Source organism: Neofelis nebulosa, chromosome 7 (genome assembly GCF_028018385.1).
Source record: "Neofelis nebulosa isolate mNeoNeb1 chromosome 7, mNeoNeb1.pri, whole genome shotgun sequence".
In the NCBI taxonomy this organism is placed as follows: domain Eukaryota; kingdom Metazoa; phylum Chordata; class Mammalia; order Carnivora; family Felidae; genus Neofelis; species Neofelis nebulosa.
This window is the reverse complement of record NC_080788.1, coordinates 48,810,185-48,836,040: the sequence shown is the minus strand read 5'-3', so window position 1 is coordinate 48,836,040 and position 25,856 is coordinate 48,810,185. Positions and strand designations below refer to the sequence as shown.

The window sequence follows — 25,856 nt, the reverse complement described above, 5'->3', positions numbered from 1 at the left end:
GTAAAAAATGGCACTGCGGCAGGAAGAAAGACAAGGTATGAAAGTCAGGGATGGATGTCAAGGGAGTGTTGCAAAGTGAGGCCTCCAACATTAGGTAGAGGCCAAACCATCTAGATCCTTTAGGCCATGTTAAGTATTACAGGTTTTACCCAAAGAGTAGTATAAAGTCACTGTATGGTTATTTGAAAAAGGTGAAAGGAGACTCTGCTATGATCAGATGTGTACCTGGAAAGTATTTCTGTGTGCTGTGTGGATAATTGATTGGAAGGATGGATGCTGGTTAAGAGGTGCAGTGTGAAAGATGAGGTAGCTTGGACTAAACTGATAGTGGTAGAATCAAGCTGCATTCTTTTATATGTGAATATCTAATTTTCCCAGCACCATTTATTGAAAACACTATCATTTTCCCATTATTAGTTGACTGTATATGCATGGATTAATTTCTGGGCTCTTGACTCTGTTCCAGTGGTCTATGTGTCTGCTTTTATGCCAATACCATACTATTTTAATTACTAGTCTTACAATATAGCTTGAAATCAGGAAGTTTGATGCCTCCTGCTTTGTTCTTTTCTCTCAGGATTGCTTTGGCTTTTGGAAATCTTTTGTGGTTCTATATAAATTTTATGATTGTTTTATCTACTTCTGTAATAACTGCAACTGCAATCTTGATAGAGAGGCATTGCATTGAATCTATAGGTGGTTTTGGTAGTATGGAAATTTTGCTTGGAGTTGCATTAAATCTGTAGATCAACTTGGAAAAGTGACATCTTAATACTGTGTTTTCCACATCATGAATAGAGCATATCTACTTTTTAAGCCTTCTTCATTTTCTGTAGGCAGTTTTTTGTAGTTTTTGGAATACAGGTCTTGTACATTTTTTTCACACTTATCCCTTAGTTTTTAATCTTCCTCATGTTATTGTAAATTTTTCAAATTTCAGTTTTCAATTATTTGTTTCTAGTATAGAGAAATACAGTTTACTTTTATAGATTTAATTTGTATCTTGAAACTTGGTAAGGTCACGTATTATATCCTTAGGATTCTACACAGGACAAAGGTAGGCAAACTTTTTCCATAAAGGGCCAGCTAATAACTATTTTAGGTTTTGTGGGCTACATATTGTCCTTGTGGCCTTCACCAAATTTCATTTTTTAAAAAAATTAATCTTGTCAAAATAAAAGAAAATCATCCTTAGTTCATGTGACAATATTTTGAATTTCAAATTCAGTTTCTCTAACAGATACATAAGTATTCTATATAGAGGCCATCTGTACCTTATTGTGTGATTTGGATGTGTCTTTCAAAGCATCTTTGCATTTTTTTTTGAAGTCATTGTTGTTGTTTTTTTTTATTGTAGAACATTATACAGCCAGTGATAAAAAGCACAGTGAAAGTTTTATTTATTTTGTTTCTTCAATATATGAAATTTATTGTCAAATTGGTTTCCATACAACACCCAGTGCTCATCCCAAAAGGTGCCCTCCTCAATAACCATCACCCACCCACCCCTCCCTCCCACCCCCCCATCAACCCTCAGTTTGTTCTCAGTTTTTAAGAGTCTCTTATGCTTTGGCTCTCTCCCACTCTAACCTCTTTTTTTTTTTCCTTCCCCTCCCCCATAGGTTTCTGTTAAGTTTCTCAGGATCCACATAAGAGTGAAAACATCTTGTATCTGTCTTTCTCTGTATGGCTTATTTCACTTAGCATCAAACTCTCCAGTTCCATCCACGTTGCTACAAAGGGCCAGATTTCATTCTTTCTTATTGCCATGTAGTACTCCATTGTGTATATAAACCACAATTTCTTTATCCATTCATCAGTTGATGGACATTTAGGCTCTTTCCATAATTTGGCTATTGTTGAGAGTGCTGCTATAAACATTGGGGCACAAGTCTTAGGGTAGGTCTATTGTTAATTTTTTGAGGAACCTCCACACTGTTTTCCAGAGTGGCTGCACCAATTTGCATTCCCACCAACAGTGCAAGAGGGTTCCCGTTTCTCCACATCCTCTCCAGCATCTATAGTCTCCTGATTTGTTCATTTTGGCCACTCTGATTGGCGTGAGGTGATATCTGAGTGTGGTTTTGATTTGTATTTCCCTGATGAGGAGCAACATTGAGCATTTTTTCATGTGCCTGTTGGCCATCTGGATGTCTTCTTTAGAGAAGTATCTATTCATGTTTTCTGCCCATTTCTTCACTGGGTTATTTGTTTTCTGGGTGTGGAGTTTGGTGAGTTCTTTATAGATTTTGGATACTAGCCTTTTGTCCGATATGTCATTTGCAAATACCTTTTCCCATTCTGTTGGTTGTCTTTTAGTTTTGTTGGTTGTTTCCTTTGCTGTGCAGAAGCTTTTTGTCTTCATAAGGTCCCAGTAGTTCATTTTTGCTTTTAATTCCCTTGCCTTTGGGGATGTGTCAAGTAAGACATTGCTACGGCTGAGGTCAGAGAGGTGTTTTCCTGCTTTCTCCTCGAGGGTTTTGATGGTTTCCTGTCTCACATTCAGGTCCTTTGTCCATTTTGAGTTTATTTTTGTGAATGGTGTGAGAAAGTGGTCTAGTTTCAATCTTCTGCATGTTGCTGTCCAGTTCTCCCAGCACGATTCGTTAAAGAGACTGTCTTTTTTCCATTGGATGTTCTTTCCCGCTTTGTCAAAGATTAGTTGGCCATACGTTTGTGGGTCTAGTTCTGGGGTTTCTATTCTATTCCATTGGTCTATGTGTCTGTTTTTGTGCCAATACCATGCTGTCTTGATGATGACAGCTTTGTAATAGAGGCTAAAGTCTGGGATTGTGATGCCTCCTGCTTTGGTCTTCTTCTTCAAAATTACTTTGGCTATTCGGGGTCTTTTGTGGTTCCACATGAATTTTAGGATTGCTTGTTCTAGTTTCGAGAAGAATGCTGGTGCAATTTTGATTGGGATTGCATTGAATGTGTAGATAGCTTTGGGTAGTATTGACATTTTGACAATATTTATTCTTCCAATCCATGAGCAGGGAATGTTCTTCCATTTCTTTATATCTTCTTCAATTTCCTTCATAAGCTTTCTATAGTTTTCAGCATACAGATCTTTTACATCTTTGGTTAGATTTATCCCTAGGTATTTTATGCTTCTTGGTGCAATTGTGAATGGGATCAGTTTCTTTATTTGTCTTTCTGTTGCTTCATTATTAGTGTATAAGAATGCAACTGATTTCTGTACATTGATTTTGTATCCTGCAACTTTGCTGAATTCATGTATCAGTTCTAGCAGACTTTTGGTGGAGTCTATCGGATTTTCCATGTATAGTATCATGTCATCTGCAAAGAAAGCTTGACTTCATCTTTGCCAGTTTTGATGCCTTTGATTTCCTTTTGTTGTCTGATTGCTGATGCTAGAACTTCCAACACTATGTTAAACAACAGCAGTGAGAGTGGACATCCCTGTCGTGTTCCTGATCTCAGGGAAAAAGCTCTCAGTTTTTCCCCATTGAGGATGATGTTAGCTGTGGGCTTTTCATAAATGGCTTTTATGATGTTTAAGTATGTTCCTTCTATCCCGACTTTCTGAAGGGTTTTTATTAAGAAAGGGTGCTGAATTTTGTCAAATGCCTTTCCTGCATTGATTGACAGGATCATATGGTTCTTATCTTTTCTTTTATTAATGTGATGTATCACGTTGATTGATTTGTGAATGTTGAACCAGCCCTGCATCCCAGGAATGAATCCCACTTGATCATGGTGAATAATTCTTTTTATATGCTGTTGAATTCGATTTGCTAGTATCTTATTGAGAATTTTTGCATCCATATTCATCAGGGATATTGGCCTGTAGTTCTCTTTTTTTACTGGGTCTCTGTCTGGTTTAGGAATCAAAGTAATACTGGCTTCATAGAATGAGTCTGGAAGTTTTCCTTCCCTTTCTATTTTTGGAATAGCTTGAGAAGGATCGGTATTATCTCTGCTTTAAACGTCTGGTAGAACTCCCCTGGGAAGCCATCTGGTCCTGGACTCTTATTTGTTGGGAGATTTTTGATGACTGATTCAATTTCTTCGCTGGTTATGGGTCTGTTCAAGCTTTCTATTTCCTCCTGATTGAGTTTTGGAAGCGTGCGGATGTTTAGGAATTTGTCCATTTCTTCCAGGTTGTCCAGTTTGTTGGCATATAATTTTTCATAGTATTCCCTGATAATTGCTTGTATCTCTGAGGGATTGGTTGTAATAATTCCATTTTCATTCATGAGTTTATCTATTTGGGTCATCTCCCTTTTCTTTTTGAGAAGCCTGGCTAGAGGTTTGTCAATTTTGTTTATTTTTTCAAAAAACCAACTGTTGGTTTCATTGATCTGCTCTACAGTTTTTTTTAGATTCTATATTGTTTATTTCTGCTCTGATCTTTATTATTTCTCTTCTTCTGCTGGGTTTAGGCTGCCTTTGCTGTTCTGCTTCTATTTCCTTTAGGTGTGCCGTTAGATTTTGTATTTGGGATTTTTCTTGTTTCTTGAGATAGGCCTGGATTGCAATGTATTTTCCTCTCAGGACTGCCTTCGCTGCATCCCAAAGCTTTTGGATTGTTGTATTTTCATTTTCGTTTGTTTCCATATATTTTTTTAATTTCTTCTCTAATTGCCTGGTTGACCCACTCATTCTTTAGTAGGGTGTTCTTTAACCTCCATGCTTTTGGAGGTTTTCCAGACTTTTTCCTGTGGTTGAGTTCAAGCTTTATAGCGTTGTGGTCTGAAACTATGCATGGTATGATTTCAATTCTTGTATACTTATGAAGGGCTGTTTTGTGACCCAGTATGTGATCTATCTTGGAGAAGGTTCCATGTGCACTCGAGAAGAAAGTATATTCTGTTGCTTTGGGATGCAGAGTTCTAAATATATCTGTCAAGTCCATCTGATCCAATGTACCATTCAGGGCCCTTGTTTCTTTATTGACCGTGTGTCTAGATCATCTATCCATTGCTGTAAGTGGAGTGTTAAAGTCCCCTGCAATGACCACATTCTTATCAATAAGGTTGCTTATGTTTATGAGTAATTGTTTTATATATTTGGGGGCTCCCGTATTCGGCACATAGACATTTATAATTGTTAGGTCTTCCTGATAGATAGACCCTGTAATTATTATATAATGCCCTTCTTCATCTCTTGTTACAGCCTTTAATTTAAAGTCTAGTTTGTCTGATATAAGTATGGCTACTCCAGCTTTCTTTTGACTTCCAGTAGCATGATAAATAGTTCTCCATCCCCTCACTCTCAATCTGAAGGTGTCCTCAGGTCTAAAATGAGTCTCTTGTAGACAGCAAATAGATGGGTCTTGTTTTTTTTATCCATTCTGATAACCTATGTCTTTTGGTTGGCGCATTTAGTCCATTTACATTCAGTGTTATTATAGAAAGATATTGGTTTAGAGTCATTGTGATGTTTTATGCTTGTAGCGATGTCTCTGGTACTTTGTCTCACAGGAGCCCCCTTAGGATCTCTTGTAGGACTGGTTTAGTGGTGACGAATTCCTTCAGTTTTTGTTTGTTTGGGAAGACATTTATCTCTCCTTCTATTCTAAATGACAGACTTGCGGGATAAAGGATTCTCAGCTACATATTTTTCCTGTTCATCACATTGAAGATCTCCTGCCATTCCTTTCTGGCCTGCCAAGTTTCAGAAGAGAGATGAGTTACGAGTCTTATAGGTCTCCCTTTATATATTAGGGCACGTTTATCCCTCGCTGCTTTCAGAATTTTCTCTTTATCCTTGTATTTTGCCAGTTTCACTATGATATGTCGTGCAGAAGATCGATTCAAGTTACGTCTGAAGGGAGTTCTCTGTGCCTCTTGGATTTCAATGCCTTTTTCCTTCCCCACTTCAGGGAAGTTCTCAGCTATTATTTCTTCAAGTACCCCTTCAGCACCTTTCCCTCTCTCTTCCTCCTCTGGGATGCCAATTATGCGTATATTATTTCTCTTTAGTGCATCACTTATTTCTCTAATTTTCCCCTCATACTCCTGGATTTTTTTATCTCTGTTTGTCTCAGCTTCCTCTTTTTCCATAATTTTATCTTCTAGTTCACCTATTCTCTCCTCTGCCTCTTCAATCCGAGCGATGGTTGTTTCCATTTTATTTTGCAGCTCGTTTATAGCGTTTTTTAGTTCCTCCTGACTCTTCCTTAGTCCCTTGATCTCTATAGCAGTAGATTCTCTGCTGTCCTCTATACTGTTTTCAAGCCCAGCAATTAATTTTATGACTATTATTCTAAATTCACTTTCTGTTATATTGTTCAAATCCTTTTTGATCAGTTCGTTAGCTGTTGTTATTTCCTGGAGATTCTTTTGAGGGGAATTCTTCCCTTTGGTCATTTTGGATAGTCCCTGGAGTGGTGCGGACCTGCAGGGCACTTCCCCTATGCTGTGGTGTATAACTGGAGTTGGTGGGCGGGGCCGCAGTCAGACCTGATGTCTGCCCCCTGCCCACCGCTGGGGCCACAGTCAGAGTGGTGTGTGCCTTCTCTTCCCCTCTCCTAGGGGCAGGACTCACTGTGGGGTGGCGTGGCCCATCTGGGCTACTTGCACACTGCCAGGCTTGTGGTGCTGGGGATCTGGCATATTAGCTGGGGTGGATAGGCAAGGTGCACGGGGGTGGGAGGGGCAGGCTTAGCTCAATCTCCTTCGGTGATCTGCTTTAGGAGGGGCCCTGTGGCAGCGGGAGGGAGTCAGACCCACCGCCAGAGGGGTGGCTCCACAGAAGCACAGCGTTGGGTGTTTGTGCAGTGCAAGCAAGTTCCCTGGCAGGAACTGGTTCCCTTTGGGATTTTGGCTGGGGGATGGGCAAGGGAGATGGCGCTGGCGAGCGCCTTTGTTCCCTGCCAAACTGAGCTCTGTCATCAGGGGCTCAGCAACTCTCCCTCCCGTTGTCCTCCAGCCTTCCCGCTCTCCGAGCAGAGCTGTTAACTTATAACCTCCCAGATGTTAAGTCCCACTTGCTGTCGGAACATACTCCCTCTGGCCCCTCCACTTTTGCAAGCCAGACTCAGGGGCTCTGCTTGGCCGGCAGGCTGCCCCTCTGCCCCGGCTCCCTCCCGCCAGTCTGTGTAGCGTGCACCGCCTCGCCGCCCTTCCTACCCTCTTCCGTGGGCCTCTCGTCTGCACTTGGCTCCGGAGACTCCGTTCTGCTAATCCTCTGGCAGTTTTCTGGGTTATTTAGGCAGGTGTAGGTGGAATCTAAGTGGTCAGCAGGATGTGGTGAGCCCAGCATCCTCCTACGTCACCATCATCTCTGAAATCCAGAATCTTTACATTTTACCTATGTTGTCAAATTTATCGGCATATAATTTTTTTTGTTATTCCTTTATTGTCCTTTGAATAACTAGAGAATTTATATTGATGTTCTTCCCACATTCTCATAGATTTCTTTTTCTCCTTATTCTTGATATTGGTAATTTGTATCATCTTGACCAGCCTTACTAGAACCTTACTAAATCGGTTTTTATTTATTTTTCCTCAGTTTTCTCTTTTATTGATTTCTATTTGTTATTTCCTTCTCTCTCTTTAATTGGGTTCAATTTGTTCTTTTTCTAGTTACTTAAAATGGGAACAGAATCTGTTGATTTGAACCCTTTCTTTTCTAATATAAGCATTTAACATTGTAAATTTTCTTCTATGCATTCTTTTAGCTACAAATTTTGATTTGTCATTTTTTCATTTTCATTCTATTCACATACTGTCTAATTTTCCTTTTGATTTCTTTTTTACTTATGAGTTATTTAGAAGCTTGTTGTTTCATTTACAAATATTTGGTAATTTTTCCAGATACTTTTTTTACTGATTTCTAATTTAATTCATGGTGGACATATAATGAATTTGTGTTTGTTTTTGTTTTTTTAAGTTTTTTATTTTAATTCAGTTATAGTTAACATACAAGGTTATATTAGTTAAAGGTAAACAATATACTGATTGAACAATTTTAAACATTTTCTGTACTCACATATCTGATAAACGTATTCTTAATCCCCATCACCTATTTCACCCATTGCCCTACTCACCTCTCTCTTAACCATCAGTTCTCTATAGTTCACTCTTAGTTTGTCTCTCTCTTTCATTCTTTCTCTCTTATGCTCATTTATTTTGTTTTTTAAATTCCACATATGAGTGAAAGCATAAGGTATTTGTCTTTCTCTGACTTATTTCACTTAGCATTATATTCTCTAGCTCCATCCATGGTGTTGCAAATGGCAAGAGTTCATTCTTTTTGTGGCTTAATAATACTCCATTGTGTACATGCACTGCTTCTTTATCCTTTCATCTGTTGATGGACACTTGAGCTGCTTACCTATTTGGTTATTTTAAATAACCAGAGGGATGCATATATATCTTTTTGAATTATTCTTTTCATGTTCTTTGGGTAAATATTGAGTAGTGGAGCTACTGGATCATATGGTATTTCTATCTTGAAATTGTTGAGGAACCTCCATACTGTTTTCCAGAGAGGCTGCACCTGCTTGCATTCCCACCAACAGTGCATTGAGGGTTCCTTTTTCTCCACATCCTCACCAACACTTGTTGTTTCTTGTGTTTTTGATTTTAGCCATTCTGGCATGTATGAGGTGATACCTCTTGTGGTTTGATTTGCATTTTCCTGATGATGAGTGATTTTGAGCATCTTTTCATGTCTTTTGGTCATCTGTATGTCTTTGAAGAAATGTCTATTCATGTCTTTGGCCCATTTTTGGATTATTTGGTTTTGGGTGTTGAGTTGTAGAAGTTCTTTATATATTTTGGATATTAACCCTTTATAGGATAGGCCATTTGCAAATACTTTCTCCCATTCAGTAGGTTGCATTTTAGTTTTGTTCATTGTTTACTTCACTGTGCAGAAGGTTTTTATTTTGATGTGATCCTAATAGTTATCTTTTAAGCTTTATTTCCCTTTCCTCAGGAGACATCTCTAGAAAAAATATTGCTATAGCTGATGTCACAGGAATTACTGCTGCTCTTCTAGGTTTTTTTCATCGTTTCAGGTCTCATGTTTAATCCATTTTGAATTTATTTTTGTGTATGGTGTAAGAAAGTGGTCCAGTTTCATTCTTTCACATGTAGCTGTCCAGTTTTTCCAACTCCATTTGTTAAAGACACTTTTTCCCATTGCATATTCTTTCCTCCTTAGTTGAGGATTAATTGACCATATAATTGTGGGTTTATTGGGGGCTCTATATTCTGTTCTATTAATCTGTTTTGTGCCAGTACCATACTGTTTTGATTACTTGAGCTTTGTAATATGACTTGAAGACTGGAATTGTAATACTTCCTTCTAGTTTTGTTTCTCTTTTTCAGGATTGTTTTGGCTACTTGGGGTCTTTTATGGTTCCATACAAATTATAGGATTGTTTATTCTAGTTCTGTGAAAAGTGCTATTGGTATTTTGATAGGGATTGAATTTAATCTGTAGATTGCTTGGTAGTAAGGACATTTTAACAGTATTCGTTCTCCCATTTCATGACCATGTTTATTATATCTTTCCATTTCTTTGTGTCATGTCCAATTTTTTCATCAGTGTTTCATAGTTTTCAGAGTACAAGTCTTTTACCTCTTTGGTTAGGTTTATTCCTAGGTATTTTATTATTTTTGGTGCAACTGTAATGGGATTCCTTGTTTAATTTCTCTTTCTGCTGCTTCATTATTAGTGTATAAAAATGCAAGAGATTTCTATACATTGGTTTTGTATCCCTCAACTTAACTCATTTATCAGTGCTAGTAATTTTCTGGCGAACTTTTTAGGGTTTCCTATATAGAGTATCATGTCATCTGCACATAGTGAAAGTTTTACTTCTTCCTTACCAATTTGGATGCCTTTTATTTCTTTTTGTTGTCTGATTGCTGTGGCTAGGACTTCTAGTTCTATGGTGAATAAAAGTGATGCGAGTGGACATCCTTGTGTTACTCCTGACTTTAGGGGAAAAGCTCTCAGTTTTTCACCACTGAGTAGGATATATGCTGTGGGATTTCAATATAAGGTCTTTATTATGTTTAGTTATGTTCCCTCTAAAACTAATTCGTTGAGTTTTTTGTTTTTATCATGAAGCATGTTGTACTTTGTCAAAAGCTTTTCGGAAACGATCATATGGTTTGTATCCTGTTAGTGATGTGCTCTATCATGTTGATAGATTTATGAATATTAAACCACCCTTGAATCCCAGGAATAAATCCAACTTGATCATGATGAATGATTTTTTTAAATGTATTACTGGATTCAGTTTACTAACATTGTGATGAGGAGTTTTGCATCTGTGTTCATCAGAGATATTGGCCTGTAGTTCTTTGTGGGTTTGTGTGTGTGTGTGTCTGTGGTGGTTTTATCTAGTGTTGGTATCAGAGTAATACTAATCCCATAGAATGAATTTGGAAGTTTTTCTTCCTATTATGTTTATTGGGATAGTTTGAGGAGACTAGATATTAACTCTTCTTTAAATGTTTGATAGAATTTGGGGCACCTGGGTGGCTCAGTCAGTTAAGCATCTGGCTCTCAATTTCAGCTTAGGTCATGATCTCATGATTTGTGGGATCAAGCCCTGCATTAGGCTTCATGCTGACCATGGAGCCTTCTTGGGATTCTCTCTATCTCAACATAAATTAATAAAGATTAAAAAATAAAATATGTTCAATAGAATTTGCCTGAGAAGCTGTCTGGTTCTGGACTTTGTTGGAAGTTTTTTGACTAGTTCAATTTCATTGCTGGTAATCATTCTGTTCAAATTTTCTATTTCTTTCAGTTTTGGTAGGTTATTTGTTTCTAGGAATTTATCCATTTCTTCTAGGTTGTCCAATTTGTTGGCATATAGTTTCTCATAATACTCTCTTAAAATTCTTTATATGGTGTTGGTTGTCATTTTTCCTTTCATTTATGATTTTGTTTGAGTCCTCTTTTTTTTTTTTTTTTTTGATGGGTCTCCCTGGAGGTTTATCAATCTTGTTGATCTTTTCAAAGAACCAGCTCCTGGTGTCATTGATCTGTTCTATAATTTTTATAGTCTCTATATCATTTATTTCTGCTGTAACATTTATTATTTTCTTCTTTTGGTTTTGGGTTTTGTTTGGTCTTTTTTTTTCTCGCTCCTTTAGGTGTAAGGTTAGATTGTTTATTTAAGACTTTTTATGTTTGTTGAGGTAGGCCTGTATTTATGTAAACTTCCCTTTTTTTTTAACATTTTTTTTAACGTTTATTTATTTTTGAGACAGAGAGAGACAGAGCATGAACGGGGGAGGGTCAGAGAGAGAGGGAGACACAGAATCCGAAACAGGCTCCAGGCTCTGAGCTGTCAGCACAGAGCCCAATGCGGGGCTCGAACTCACCGACCGCGAGATCATGACCTGAGCCGAAGTCGGACGCTTAACCGACTGAGCCACCCAGGCGCCCCTAAACTTCCCTTTTAGAAACACTTCTGCTATATCCCAAAGAGTTTGTACTGTTGTGTTTTCATTTTCATTTGTTTACATGTAACTTTTTATTTCTTCTTTGATACCTTGGTTGACCCATTCATTTTTTAGTAGCCTATTATTTAACCTCTAGATATTTGTGTTCTTTCCAGATTTTCTCTTGTGATTGATTTCTAGTTTCATAGCACTGTGGTCAGAAAAGATGTATGGTGTGACTTTGATCTTTTAAATTCTGTTGAGACTTGTTTTGTGCCCTAATATGTGGTCTGTTCTGGAGAATGTTCCATGTGTGCTTGAAAAGAAAGTGTATTCTGCTATTTTAGGATGTTTTGAATGTATCTGTTAAGTCCATTTAGTCTCCTTTGTCATTCAAAGCCACTATTTCTTTGTTGATTTTTTGTTTAGATGACCTGTCCAATGATGTAAGTGGGATGTTAAAGTCCCCTACTATTATTGTGTTACTATTGATTAGTTCCCTTATGTTTGTCTTTAACTGTTTTATGGATCTGGGTTCTTCCATGCTAGGTGTACAAATATTTTCAATTATTGTATCTCCTTCTTGGATTGTCCCCTTTATTATATATAGTGTTCTTTGCTTTATGTTACAGTGTTTTAAGTCTATTTTGTCTAAGTACTGCTATCCCAGCTTTCTTTTGACATCCATTTACAAAAGAGATATTTCTCTATCCCCTCACTTTCAATCTGCAGGTATTTTTAGGTCTAAAATGAGTCTCTTATAGGCAGCATATAGATGGATTTTGTTGTTATCCACTTTGTCATCCTGTGTTTCCATTGGAGTATTTAGTCCATTTACATTCAAAGTAATTATTGATAGGTATGTATTTATTGTCCTTTTGTTACTTGTTTTGTAGGATTTTTTTGTAGTTTTTCTCTGACTTTTGTCTTGCTCTCTTTCATGGTTTGCTGATTTTCTTTAGTGATATACTTGGATTCCTTTCTCTTTATTCTTTGCATATTTTTTACTGTTTTCTGATTTATGGTTATCATTAGGTGTATATATAACATCTTCTACCTTTATCATAGTCTTATGAAGCTGATGGTTGCTTAAGAAAGAGAGGGAGAGAGAGAGAATCCCAAGCAGGCTCTGCAATGTCAGCACAGAGCCTGACCTAGGGTTCGAACCCTTGAACCATGAGATCATGACCTGAGCCGAAATCGAGTTGGCTGCTTAACTGACTGCTATGAACATGAGTGTACAATTACTCTTTTTAAGACCCTGGTTTCAGTTTTCTTGGGTATATATCCAGATGTGGAATTGCTGGATCATATGGCAAATACTTATTAATTTTTCAGGAAACAACCATACTGCTTTTCCACAGGAGCTGTCTCATTTTACATCCTCACCAATGGTGCATGAGGGTTCTAGTTTCTCTGTATTTTCACCAGCAGTTATTTTTTGTGGTTTTCATTTTTTTTTTATAGTAGTCATCCTAATATTTATTAGGGGGTTATTTCTCATTGTGGCTTTGATTTACATTTCCCTAATGATCAGTAATACTGACCACCTTTTTTGTGCTTGCTAGACATATGTATATCTTTTTTTGGAGAAATGTCTACAAAATAGGCAAGGACTTGAATTGGTTGACTGTGCTCTGTTACTGATTTGTAGGAATTCTTTACATATTCTGGATATTAATTCCTTGTCAGATACATGATTTGCAGAGATTTGCCATTCACTCTGTTGATTTTGTCCTTTAATGTAGTATTTTTTAAAATTTTTTTGTGGTTGCTTGTACTTTTGGCATCCTAAGAAATCACAACTGAATCCAATATCATGTACCATGTCCCCTGTGTTTTCTTCTAATAGTTTAATAATTTTAGGGTTTACATTTAGGTCTTTAACCAAACTTCAGTTAATTTTTGTAGATAGTATGATATAGAGGTACAAGCTCATTATTTTGCTTGGAGATACCAAGTTTCCAAGTACAGTGTGTTAAAGAGGATGTCCGTTCCCAGGGAATGGTCTTGGCACTCTTGTCAATATAATTATTTGTCCTTATGTGTTTATTTCTGGGCATTCTGTTCCATTGGTCTATGTCTTTTATGAAGGTATCACATTGCTTTGATCACTGTAGCTTTGTAATAAGTTTTGAAATCCAGAAGTATGAGACCTCCAACGTTGTTATTCATTTCAGGATTGTTTGACTATTTATATCCTTTTGAGATTCCATATCAATATTAGGATGGATATTTCCATTTCTGTAAAAAAACACAGTTGGGATTTTGATAGAGATGACATTGAATCTATAAATATCTTTTGGGTAGTATTGGCATCATAAAAATAAGTCTTTCCAATCCACAAACAGAATATCTGTCCATTTATTTGGATTTAAATACTTTCAGCAGTTTTCAAGTTTTCAGTGTAAAAGTCTTTCATGTTGGTTATGTTTATTCCTAAGTATTGTATTCTTTTGAATACAATGGTTATTGTATGGTTACAATACAATGGTTATTGTACAATGGTTATTTCTTTTTAGGAATATTCATTGTTAGTATATAAAACATAACTGATTTCATGTAGAATCTTTAGGGTTTTCCACATACATGTGTTATCTGTGAACAGGAATAATGTTTCTTCTTTTTTTTAATTTGGATGCCTTTTATTATTTTTCTTCCCTGGATGCTCTGACCAAGACTTCCAGTACTATGTTGGATAAAGTGGCAAAAGCAGGTATCCTTGTCTTGTTCTTGATAATAGAGTAAAAGCTTCTGGTCTTTTACCACTGAGTATATTAGCTGTGGGCTTTTCATGTGGGGCTTTTATTATGTTGAAGTAGGATCATTGTTCCTTGTCTGTTTCATGTTTTTTAACATGAAAGTGTGTTTAATCTTCTCAAATCCTTTTTTGACATCATTCAAGAGGATTGTGTGTTTCTTTCATTGTGTTAATGTGAAGTGTTACATTGATTGATTTTCATTATGTTGAACCATCCTTGCTTCCAGGAGTATATCCCCCTTGGTCATTCTGTACAGTCCTTTTCATGTACTGTGGAATTGTGTGCTATTATTTTGTTGAGGATTTTCATGTAAGCATTTGTGAGGGATATAGGTCTGTAGTTTTTTTGTTGTATTTTTGTCTGGCTTTGGTATTAGGCTGATGCTGTCTTCATAGAATGAGTTTGGAAGTGTTTTGTTCTCTTCAGTTTGGGTAAAGAATTTGAAGATGGTTCATGTTCATTTTTTTTTTTTTTTTAATATTTGGTAGAATTCACCAGTGAAGCCATCTAGTTCAGGGATTTCCTTGTTAAAAGGTTTTTGAATAGGGATTACCTTATTAAAACGTTTTTGAATACTCCTTCAATCTCCTAACTAGGTACAGATTTATTTGGATTTCCTGAACTGATTTCGTATTTATCATTCAGTTTTAGTAGATTGGGAATGTCTAGGAATTTGTTTCATCTAGGTTATCCAATTTATTGGTGTACCACTGTTCATAGTATTCTCTTACCTTCTGTATTTCTGGGATATCAGTTGTAATGTCTACTCTCCCATTAATTTAAAATCTTCCAAAAATAATAAATAAATAAATAATAACATCTCCCAAAATGGGGGCACCTGGGTGGCTCAGTTGGTTAAACGTCTTCACCTAGGTCATAATCTCACGGTTTGTGAGTTTGAGCTCACGTTGGGCTCTGTGCTGACAGCTCAGAACCTGAAGCTTGCTTCTGATACTGTGTTTCCCTTGCTTTCTGCCCCTCCCCCACTTGCACTCTCTTGTAAACATTAAAAAAAATTAAAAAATAAAATCTTCCAAAATGGCTTTGTTTCTGTAAAATCAGTTGCAATATCCCCTTTTTCATTTTTGTTATTATTTTTTTGAGAGTGAGCAAACATGAGCAGGGGAGGGGCAGAGGGAGAGAGAGAAGTTTAAGTAGACTCCATGCCCAGTGCAGGGCCCAGTGTGGGACTTGATCTTGCAAGCATGAGATCATGACCTGAGCCGAAATCATGAGTCAGACACTCAACAGACTGAGCCACCCAGGTGACCCCTGCTTTCATTTCTGATGTTAGTTGAGTCATCATGGGTTTTTTTTTTTTTAGTCTAGGTAAAGGTTTGTCAATTTTATTGATCTTAACAAAGAATGAACTCGGTTTCATAGATTTTTCTCTACTGTTTTTTTATTCTCTATTTCATTTATCTCTGCTCTAAGCTTTATTTTCTGTTTTCAACTAGCTTTGGGTTTAGTTCTCTAGTTATAGTGAGATTGTTGATTTGAGATATCTTCTTTTTTAATGTAAGCATTTATAGCTATACATTTCATTTTCCCCTTAGCACTGCTCTCACTGCATCCTATAACTTTTGTTATATTGGGTTTTCATCGTCATTTATCTGAAGATATTTTTCTAATTTCTCTTGTGATTTCTTCTTTGACCCATTGGTTGTTTAAAAGTATGTTAATTCCCATGTATTTATGGATTTTCCATTTTCCTTCTGCTATTGATTTCTAGTTTCATTTCACTGTGAACAGGAAAGACACTTTGGTTTCAATCTTTTAAAATTTCCTAAGACTTGTTTGTGGCCTAAAATGGTCTATTTTGGAGAATGTTCCATGTGCACTTAAGAAAAATATATATTCTGCTTTTCTTGGGTGTAATGTTCTAATAAGTCTTTTGGGTCCAGTTGGTCTTTAGGGTTGTTCAAGTACTGTTCTTATTGCTCTTCTTTCTGGTTCTATCCATTATTGTAAGTGGGGTATTGAAGTCTACTGTAACTGTAGAGTGGTTCTTTTTCTCCCACCAATTCTGTCCATGTTTGCTTCATATATTTAGGAACTCATGTTGGGTGCATATATAATTGTTATAGCTCCTTGGTGAATTGAGCCTTTTATTATTATATAATGGCCTTTTTTTGGTCTCTCGTACCTGTTTTGACTGAAAGTCTATTTTGTCTGGTATTATTGTAGCTACCTCCATCCTCTTGTGCTTACCATTTGCATGGATTATCTTTTTCCATCCTTTCATTTTCAATCTGTGTATGTCCTTAGATCTAAAGTGAGTCTTTTGTAGACAGTATATACTTGATCTTGTTTTTTAAATCCAATCTATGGGGACTTTAATTCACTTACATTTCAAGTTATTACTGATGGGGAAGAAATTCCTGCTACCATTTTGTATTATTTTCTATATGTCTTAAAGCTCTTTTTGTCATTTAAACGTCTTAATTTCCTAGGAGTCTCAGCCCTGCTGCTTCTCAGGGCCTTAGATGTTGTATTTTATTCCTCTGCCCATAATCTCTTGCCCTTAGGCATTCATGGTTCTGCAGACCCCCAGTAGCCCTCAGGTGTAGCAGTTCCCATCAGTGCTCTGAGTCAGGCAAGACAGTCCCTCAAGCAATCCTCAGACAAGTCAGAACATCACAAGTAAGTTCCACTCTTTTTTCCATGAATTTAGAGGCTTTTTTCCACTAGGCCAGGAGAGTAAGGGGAAAGGGTGAGCATAAAGGCCATAAAATTTCCTGTCATTTTGAATGTGACTTTTTGTTGGTTAGGTGTTTGGTTGTTACTGCTGCTTAATTGGCTTCTAGAGTTCTCACGTTACATTGGGTAGTATATTGTATCTTCAGTGTTTCCCTGTGTATTTGTTGGGGGGAGAAGGGTCTGGAGCTTCCTAATCTTGGTGATATCGCTGTCAATTATCTTTTACAGAGATTTATTTTGAAAAGAAGTCTAATATTCTATTATTTCTGGTACTTTTTTATGTGTATGTAGATTCAGATTTCCTTCTGGTATCACTGTCCTTTTGCATGAAAGACTTCCTTTAATATTTCTTTAAGATCTTCCCATACTTAAATAAATTCTACTGACCTGTCTTAAAGCTCACAGATATTTTTTCTGCACTGTCGAAATTGCTGCAGAGCTCATTCAGGTAATTTTTGCCAAAATTACAAACTCTGCCTTGTCAGACCACTGGCTGAATTCTCTTCCCAGCTGTCTAGACCACAGCTCTTGCCTTTCATGTTGTCTTTCCTAGGGGTCTCACTCTGCACGTGGGCTATCTAGGTATCTGCCAAGGATTTGAGGGAATTTTGAGGGCTCTTTTCTTTCCAGGACTTGCCACCTGGAAATTTCTACCACCCTGGCAACCCTGCTCTTTCATTCCTTAGCCCAGTAAAACTACTTTTTCCTTGAGGTCTATCTCCTGTGAACCCATTAAGTGGAAAGTGCTCTCAGAAGCCAGTTGAATATGGACCTCAGTCAGTTTATTTCCCTTTTTTCAAGGATCATATCATCTCCACTTTCTGCTTACTATTGATTACTCATCTGTGCCTTCAAATATGTTATTGTTACCCTCAGAAGAGTTTGGTCCATTATAAGTTACTCTGCCACTACTGGAATTAGAACTGAATTATATTTAAAATGCTTAAAATGTATGAGTTATCAAAGTCAGTTTTTCAGTAATGCAAAGAAGATTTACAAAAATTTTATATTTTAAAGGTAGTTATTACAAAGTGACTATAGTTTTTATAATTTGAAGACTATATGGGATTTGTTTTTCCTTGTGCAGGATATAGCCAATGAAGACCACAAAAAAATTGAAGCATTAAAGTCTGAAAACAAGAAGCTAGAAAAACAAAAAGGAGAATTAATGATAGGGTTCAAGAAGCAGTTAAAATTAATTGATGTTTTAAAAAGGCAGAAGGTGAGTCTATTCTAAAAAAAAACACAGTTAAATTGTAGATATTTTTAGATGTGTTTGATATGCTTAGGTACAAAATTTTACCTATAGAACATACATAATAAGATTTCTACATAACATGTCATCCAAGAAAATGGATATTTTCAGGCAGGTAAATTAATAATGTGGAAAATGGGACTGGTAAATACAGTATGGGTACTCCCTAATGATAGAAAGTATATACAAGCGTATAATATACTATTATCTTATTGGATTGGTTTGCCTCTTTAAACACGGAAGAGTGAAAATGGATTCCAAATCACTCTTCCCTTCTCTACACATGAATTACCTGGTGGTGAGAAGATTCGAAGCCATGGCTCTGCCACTTTCCCTTTTTGCAAAGGTTATGTATTAAAATACTACTGACGTGTTCTCTCAACAGGTTGATTCAGTAACCACCATGGACAAATAGGCTTTACAGGCTGACCCTTGAATGTAATTATTTCAAATATGTTTATTGGAATTAGAGTACACATTCCAACAGAGCTTATCATTTGATAGCATATTTATATACACATTTTTATCAACTGCGTGTTGTCCTGTGGTCTACTCTTAATGCTAAAACAATATTGATTTGTTACAAACACAGATGCATATTGAAGCTGCCAAGATGCTGTCTTTCACCGAAGAGGAATTTATGAAGGCACTTGAATGGGGAAATTGATAAGTGGCCTACTTTAATTAGTCTGTATAACTGACTGTGTGCCCCATATACATTTTAAAGTTTTAATGATTTATTTTTACTCTTTATAAATATTTGATAATGAAATCAAAGCAATTGATAGATGATGATTAGAAAATTGTGAGCCACTTGCCCTTTTATATAAAGTATTTTATGCTCTGGTGATTTAGCTCTAGTTAATAAAAACAGTACTAGCACATAAACTGTCATTTAAGTTCTTATTGACAATAAAGCACTTTGAAATTCCTCACTCTTTACTATTCTTTTCCCTTATAGTAGAAAGAAAAAGATACTTTCCCTAAACACAAATACCAAGCTCTGAGCAGGAGGAGTAGTATGGAAAAGTTAGTCTCCTGGGTTTGGCTGTATTGTATTTATATAAAGGAAATGTTGTAATGTGGTGTGTAACTCAGCTCTTCAAATTATCAGTACAAGAACAAGAATTTGGCTAATAGCAATTAATTTTATAGATAAAAAATATTCTGCAATTTAATTTTATCAGAAAACAAATATTTTCTTATAGATAATTGTTTACAAATGATGAAATACAGAGTTGCTTTACAAAATCCAAAGATTATGGATTCTATCACTGACCTGTGAAACAAAAGTCACACTGACATCTAGTGGTGAAAACAAAACAATCCAGGTTTTACCAAATCTTGATGGTATCACTTCTCTTCACAAATTTCGCTCCTTTTCTGATAAACTTTTCTAAACTCTTCACCAAGCATATCAATATCATCCTCCTTTTTAAATACTCCCTACAGGAAAAATATTTTGTGAGTTACTTCAAATGCCAGAATATTTAACTAAATGCTTCTAAGACTAACATACAGACTACAAAAATTTGTAAAGTTATCTCCAAGATAATGAAATCTATTTCATAGGTTTACATATAATATCACTAGTCTCTGAAAATTATGACTCTGTGTATAATGAAATCTTTGATCTGATTTCCTGATTTTATTTATCAGCTCCAGTATAGGAATTTGTAATAGGAATCTGGAATTCTATTTTACTACCTCAAGTACCACTGCTTGGATTGGCTGAATGAGAATTTCATAAGGTATGAGAGCAGTCAGAGTTAAGAGACTGAGCTTTGCCAGATTCATGCATGGGATTGGCTCTCACCTCCATTCTATGGTTGATCAGCAAACATTGTCTTGCAGGAAAGACTCCAGATTTGGAGTTACATGCCCTTTAAGCAAGCCCTTTGAAATTCTTGATGCTTTTATTTACTTTTCTTTTCCTTATAGTACACAATAAAAGGCTGTTAAATATTTACTTATGTAATTTAAAGGAGCTAAAGAATAATTTAGGTCATTTAGGGCCATTAGGACCTAAAAGATTAAAATCATTTTGGCAGAACAGGTTTGTTGGACTCTCCTTATCTCCACATTTATTTCCTTTTAAAATTATCTAAACTGAGATTCTCCAGAATTTATAGTCTAATTTTTTTGAAATGAATTTCTTATAGCTTTTGTCAGTATATCATTTCATATTCATTAATCCAATCAGCCAATTAGACTATAACATCCTGTGGACAAGCAATAATTACTCATATATTTCCCTTTCTCTTTCCTTAGCACTGGACTGAACCCAAAATAAGCACTTTATTCTTCCAATGGAATAAAATATCAAATGACATTTCTATTTGAAGGTTGTAAATTTTATTTACATGAGTCCAGATGTTTATGGGGCTTAGAAAAATCCATTGTTATTTCATTTATAGTCAGAATGTATCCCACTTATACATGAAAATCTGTTACCTTCTGGAAGTACTTTTAAAAATAGAGTACTTAGTACCTACTTATAACCTCCCATTATATAGCAGCTCTGTCTCGGACTCGGTTCAAGCATGTGTCTGTTATCAGTGTTACCAATTACAAGAGTTTCCTGTACAAAAAGTATCACAGTTCCTTTAGGGTAGTTTAGTTTTAGACTTCCTACACCAAAAGGGAAAAAGAACTTCTAAAATTTAAATTCAGTAAATCTAGCTCCTACTTTAAGAATGTGCCAAGATTTGGGGTACCTGGGTGGCTCAGTCAGTTAAGCTTCTGACTTTAGCTCAAGTCATGCTCTCACAGTCCATGAGTTCAAGCACCAAGTCAGGTTCTGTGCCGACAGCTCAGAGCCTGGAGCCTGCTTCAGATTCTGTGTCTCCTTTCTCTCTGACTCTTTGCTGCTTATACTCTGTCTCTCTCTCAAAAATAAATATTAAGAAAAAAAAAAATGTGCCAAGACCAACTCTAATTTTAGAGACAGATGTTCAATGACTGCCTCCGATCCCACTGCTGCTTTGTAACAGCCACAAGTAAGTGAAACCCAGGCCCTCTGTTTTTTTTCCCCATTATTAGAGTTTAGGAAGATTATACCTTGAATTAAATCTCACTTACTTTAGGAAGATATCCTAGTAATTTTGTAGCATGTTCTTTGAGAAGCTTTAGTCTTTCTTCTTCAATAATTGCATTAATACATCCTTGTCGTCTTTGCTGCAACTGCCATTCTTCCAGTTCACGTTGCTGGAAATGTAAATGAAATTTTATTGTCACAGAATACATTAATCTTTTAAGAAGTCATCAAATAAAGCCATCTTGCAGTGGATTAGATAAAACTGAACTATTTTTTACACTAACTTCAGAAAATATTATGTAGTATATATATATATTTTATATTATATATACACAAATCTCTTTTTTACAGTCACTATTCCCTTAAGGATACAAAAAAATAGGCATGGCTGGGATTTTAGGGAGGCAAGTATATGTCTTCAGGACAGTATCTTCATCACCAAGGAAAAAATGTACAAAGAAGGGACTTCCTAATTAATTCAAATATTTATGTAATGTTTACCATATGCCAATTGCTGAAGGCAGCTTTCAGTGTAAAACAAAACCAAAAACTGGATGAAACAGAATAGGGATATCTAAAAGATAAATATTTCCATGTATGTTAAAAATGTTAAGAGCCCATATGAAGCACAGGAGTATCAGCAAGAGTTCTAACAGGAGAACCAGTGTTTCTCAGGCAACAGTTCTGAATGCTCTCATGTAACCGCACCAAAATTCTGTGCCACATGCTATGGAAGAGATGGCCAGTTTTAAAAGTTTTAGGGCTTAAAAGAACTCTTACAGCGTTGTATCCAAATAATCTATTGGAAAGGGAAGGGTGCTAAAGGCAGGCCACTGAAGTAGTGATGAATTCCTACATAGAATTAAAGTAGTATTAATGTTGAGCTGGTCTGTGCAATAAGTAGTTTCCTAGGGTCACAATTTCTTCAAAACTCTTCATAGTTACCAAATAAAGAAGGATGCTAGGACACAGCCATATCCAATGCCACTTAAGCCTTTAATGGCTTCTAATGAGACTATTTTGTCTACTATGATATTACCTTATTTGCATTACAGAATCAGAAGAAGCATTGGTAGCTGAGAAAAGACTTACACTCTCTACCCATCTTGTTATTGAATCAAAGAGTTGAGTGGCTCTTACTTATTTTCTAAGATGATATAAAGTTATAGAATCTGCCATGGAATCGTTATACCTGAATTTGTTTTGAGACTATATTTCTAAGGCTCCCTTATAATCATGTGTGGTCACAACAGGACTTGGTTTCTGCCAATGGACTATAAGCAAAAGTGTCATATGGCAGATTCCAGGAATAAATCGTATACACCCACTTTGTCTCTCTTCAACTCTTCCATCTGCTACTTGAAACATGAAGGGTGAAGATCCAATTTAGACCATGAAGATAAAGGGTATAGGCTACAGAAGCCACAGTGAAATGCTAGGATGACCCTGGTTCCTGAAGGCTGAATACAGCCTCCATTCCAGCCCTGAATTCCCTTAGACTTTTATGTGAGAATAGTAAACGATCTACTATGCCACTATTAATTTGATACTCTGTACCTGCAGCCAAACCTAATCCTAACTGATCTGTTCTTTATAAAAAGGAGATGCAAAAGATTCTGAAACGTTGTGAGGAAAGGTCAGTTGTTAGATTTTTGTCCAATGATGTATGGTCTCTAGTTGGGGTAGAATATAAGATTTCTCTACTTGGGATGTGGTAAACACATTAAATATTTATCCTAATAAACACTTTCATAGTAAATTAGGGTAAATAGAAAGTATGAAACCAATTTGTCCATTTAGACAAACTCAATAGAGCTGGTATTAGGTAACTCTTTCCTGGGGAGTTTTATATTTTGTCTGACTAACCATATGATTTTTTTAGAGGTAGACAGAATTGTAGTTACCTATTTAGGAATATATCTGAAATCTAAAAAAACAGAGTTAGAACCTTATAGGATTAATGTGTTCCATGATCATGAAAATCCACCCTTGCTCCTGGGCAAGAAAAATGTGACCCAATCTCACAGACACTTTTAGCACACAGCTTTATATTAGGAATATTTACATTAGAAAAAATTAAGAAAATTAAGACATAAATTGTAGATATATCTATGCTTTAGGTGGTTTTATGTGATTTCCATTTATAGTTGCCTTGCTAACTTTTCTAGGAGCTTTCTAATTAGCTCTGTAAGCCATGAGATAGGACGGTCTATCACTGTTTCTACCTCTTTCTAGGCAAGGAGTATTCAAAACCTTCTGATCATTTCAAATTTTCATCAAAATTCTAATTTTCATCCTCCTTGACTGCTCTGCTTGTCTGACACTGTTGATCACCCTCCTTGATTCAACAAACATTTATTATTCACCACTTGTCAAGCAAAATGCTAGGTGCTTAAAGGTTAACCCTTAAAGGTTAGAGTAGATCATGACTGATTTATCAAAGATAAGGAATTGGGATTTTATGCTGTAGGAATCCACTTAGGTTTAAGTACGAGGAGGACATAATGAATTTTTTAAGCCCATTATAACTAGTAGCAGATGGACTAGTCATATGGAGACCAGTAGATAACAATTTCAGTAGTCCACAGGAATGGTATTAAATGTCTGAACTAAGTTATTAAGAAAAGAAACTGGATTTAAGACTTATTACTGAAATGAAGTCAATGGAATTTGGTGGCTGACTAAAAATTATTAGATAGGAATGGGGAAAAGTCCAGGATGATTTCAAAGTCATAGACTTGGGTGACTGACTGAATATGCTGTCTTTAACCAAGATTCAGGCTACAGAAACTGTAAAAAGTTTGTGTGGAATGTTCACTTTTGGAAACTAAATTCTAAGGCACCTACAAAATTTCCAACCATATCATTTAGACAGCTAGAAATATGGCATCAGAACAAAAGCATGAAATGAATAAGAATAGAAGAGTCCTAAAAATTGAACTCCAAGTATCCCCCCCACCTCCCCACTTCATGGAGCAGACAAAAAAAAAAAGAGCTGACCTCGCTTAGTTTTCTGTGACTACAACCATCCAGATTCTCTTGCCTTTCTGACCATCTCTTGTCATTGTTTTTTTCCTCCTCCTTCTACTCCTAAGTAAGAATGTTCGCTGAGACTCCATCATTGGCCCTCTGATTGTTTCTCATTATAATATATTCTTGGAATCTCTGTGTGCTAATTAATGCCAGATATGTATGTTTAGGAAAACTTGACCTAAGCTTTGCTCCTCTGAGTCAAGTGCCTTCAAGATATTTTCAATTTGTATTTCTATTTCAAGTCCAACATGATATAAACTGAAGTAATTATCTTTTTTCTCTGACTCAAAACATAACAGCACTTGGTATTCTTTGAGTTCTCCTAGTTGAAACCTTGGAGTTATTTTGACTCCTTCCTCCAGTCTACCCTATATGATCCACCAACAAAACAAAACAAAACAAGACAAAACAAAACATACCAGTCTCATATTCCTTTAAAAATATTTAAACTCTTCCTTTCTTGCTTCTCCCATGCTTTGTTAACCTATTCTAGGTATTCATCACCTCACTCTTGAATCACTACATTCTCTTCTTCCTAAGACCATGTTGTGATCACCAATTTCCTATTGTATCATGGCTAAACTCCTCTATCACTCAAGTTTCTCATTGTGGGTAATTCCATATGCTGCCAACTTAGAATAGCCTTCTTCTGCTTTTATTCATCTTTTATGTATTTCCAGGAAAACCCACATAGTTCTGCCATAAATGCACAGTTGACCCATGAACAACACAGGTTTAAACTGCGTGGGTCCACTTACCTGCAGATTTTTTTCAGTAATATAATATGGTACCATAAAGATATTTTCTCTTACGATTTTCTTAATAAGATTGTTTTCTCTAGCTACTTTATTATATGAATATAGTTTATATGTATATAAAATGTGTGCTAATTGACTTTTTAAAAATAAGATAATCTTTTTTATTTTTTTATTTTACAGAGAGAACACAAGCTGGGGAGAGGGACAGAGGCGGGGAGAGGGAGTGGGGGGGAGAGAGAGAGAGAGAGAGAGAGAGAGAGAGAGAATATATCTTAAGCAGTGCTCCATGCACAGCACAGAGCCCAATGTGGGACTCAGTGCCACAACCCTAGGATCATGACGTGAGCTGAAATCAAGAGTCAGATGCTCAATTGACTGAGCCACCCAGGCACCCCATGTGCCAGTTGACTCTTCATGTTATCAGGAAGGCTTCTGGTCATCAGGAGGCCATTAGTTAAGTTTTGGAGGAGTCAAAAATTTTATGTGGATTTTTGGGGTGGGGGTTGGGGGAGGTGTCAGCACCCTTACTTATCCCCTGTGTTGTTCATGGGTCAACTGTATTGCACAATTGGTAAATTATAACTACCAAATTCTATAAATGTACACTGTACATTTAAGAAATGTATTCTTAGTATAATTTTATATATAATTGAGAGTTTTGGGAATCTATACCCCATTTTTTGTACTACACTAGAAAGTACCAGAATTAACTTGTATTTATTTTGGTTCTCTCACCAATACTCAGCAGAATGCCTAGCAGATCAGTATCTATTGATTACAAGAATATCCTGAGATTTCTTTCTGCCTACCCATACTGGAAAAGATCATCATTAGGATATCAATTAACTTAATTCCAGCTCTGCCACTTACTTGCTATAAAACCCCGACCTACCTAACTCATAGAGTTGAAAGGTTAAAGTTATTTGCTTG

General features: G+C 36.2%; 2 protein-coding genes across 3 annotated transcripts in view; one reads left to right on the top strand and one right to left on the bottom strand.

The window, feature by feature from the left end:
- The window catches only part of TEX9 (testis expressed 9), a 69,178-nt gene extending 50,302 nt beyond the window's left edge, over window positions 1–18,876 (top strand). For both annotated transcript variants that reach the window (XM_058737638.1, XM_058737639.1), the window contains exons 11-12: window positions 17,931–18,065; window positions 18,691–18,876. In XM_058737638.1, the coding sequence (XP_058593621.1) occupies window positions 17,931–18,065; window positions 18,691–18,765 (210 nt within the window). In that variant the 3' untranslated portion in view covers window positions 18,766–18,876. The remainder of the gene's footprint in view (window positions 1–17,930; window positions 18,066–18,690) is intronic.
- Window positions 18,877–19,226: 350 nt separating this feature from the next.
- The window catches only part of MNS1 (meiosis specific nuclear structural 1), a 47,402-nt gene continuing 40,772 nt past the window's right edge, over window positions 19,227–25,856 (bottom strand). The window contains exons 9-10 of the mRNA XM_058737637.1: window positions 21,180–21,305; window positions 19,227–19,544 (exon numbers count right to left, since the gene is read on the bottom strand). Coding sequence (XP_058593620.1) covers window positions 19,452–19,544; window positions 21,180–21,305 — 219 coding nt within the window. The 3' untranslated portion in view covers window positions 19,227–19,451. The remainder of the gene's footprint in view (window positions 19,545–21,179; window positions 21,306–25,856) is intronic.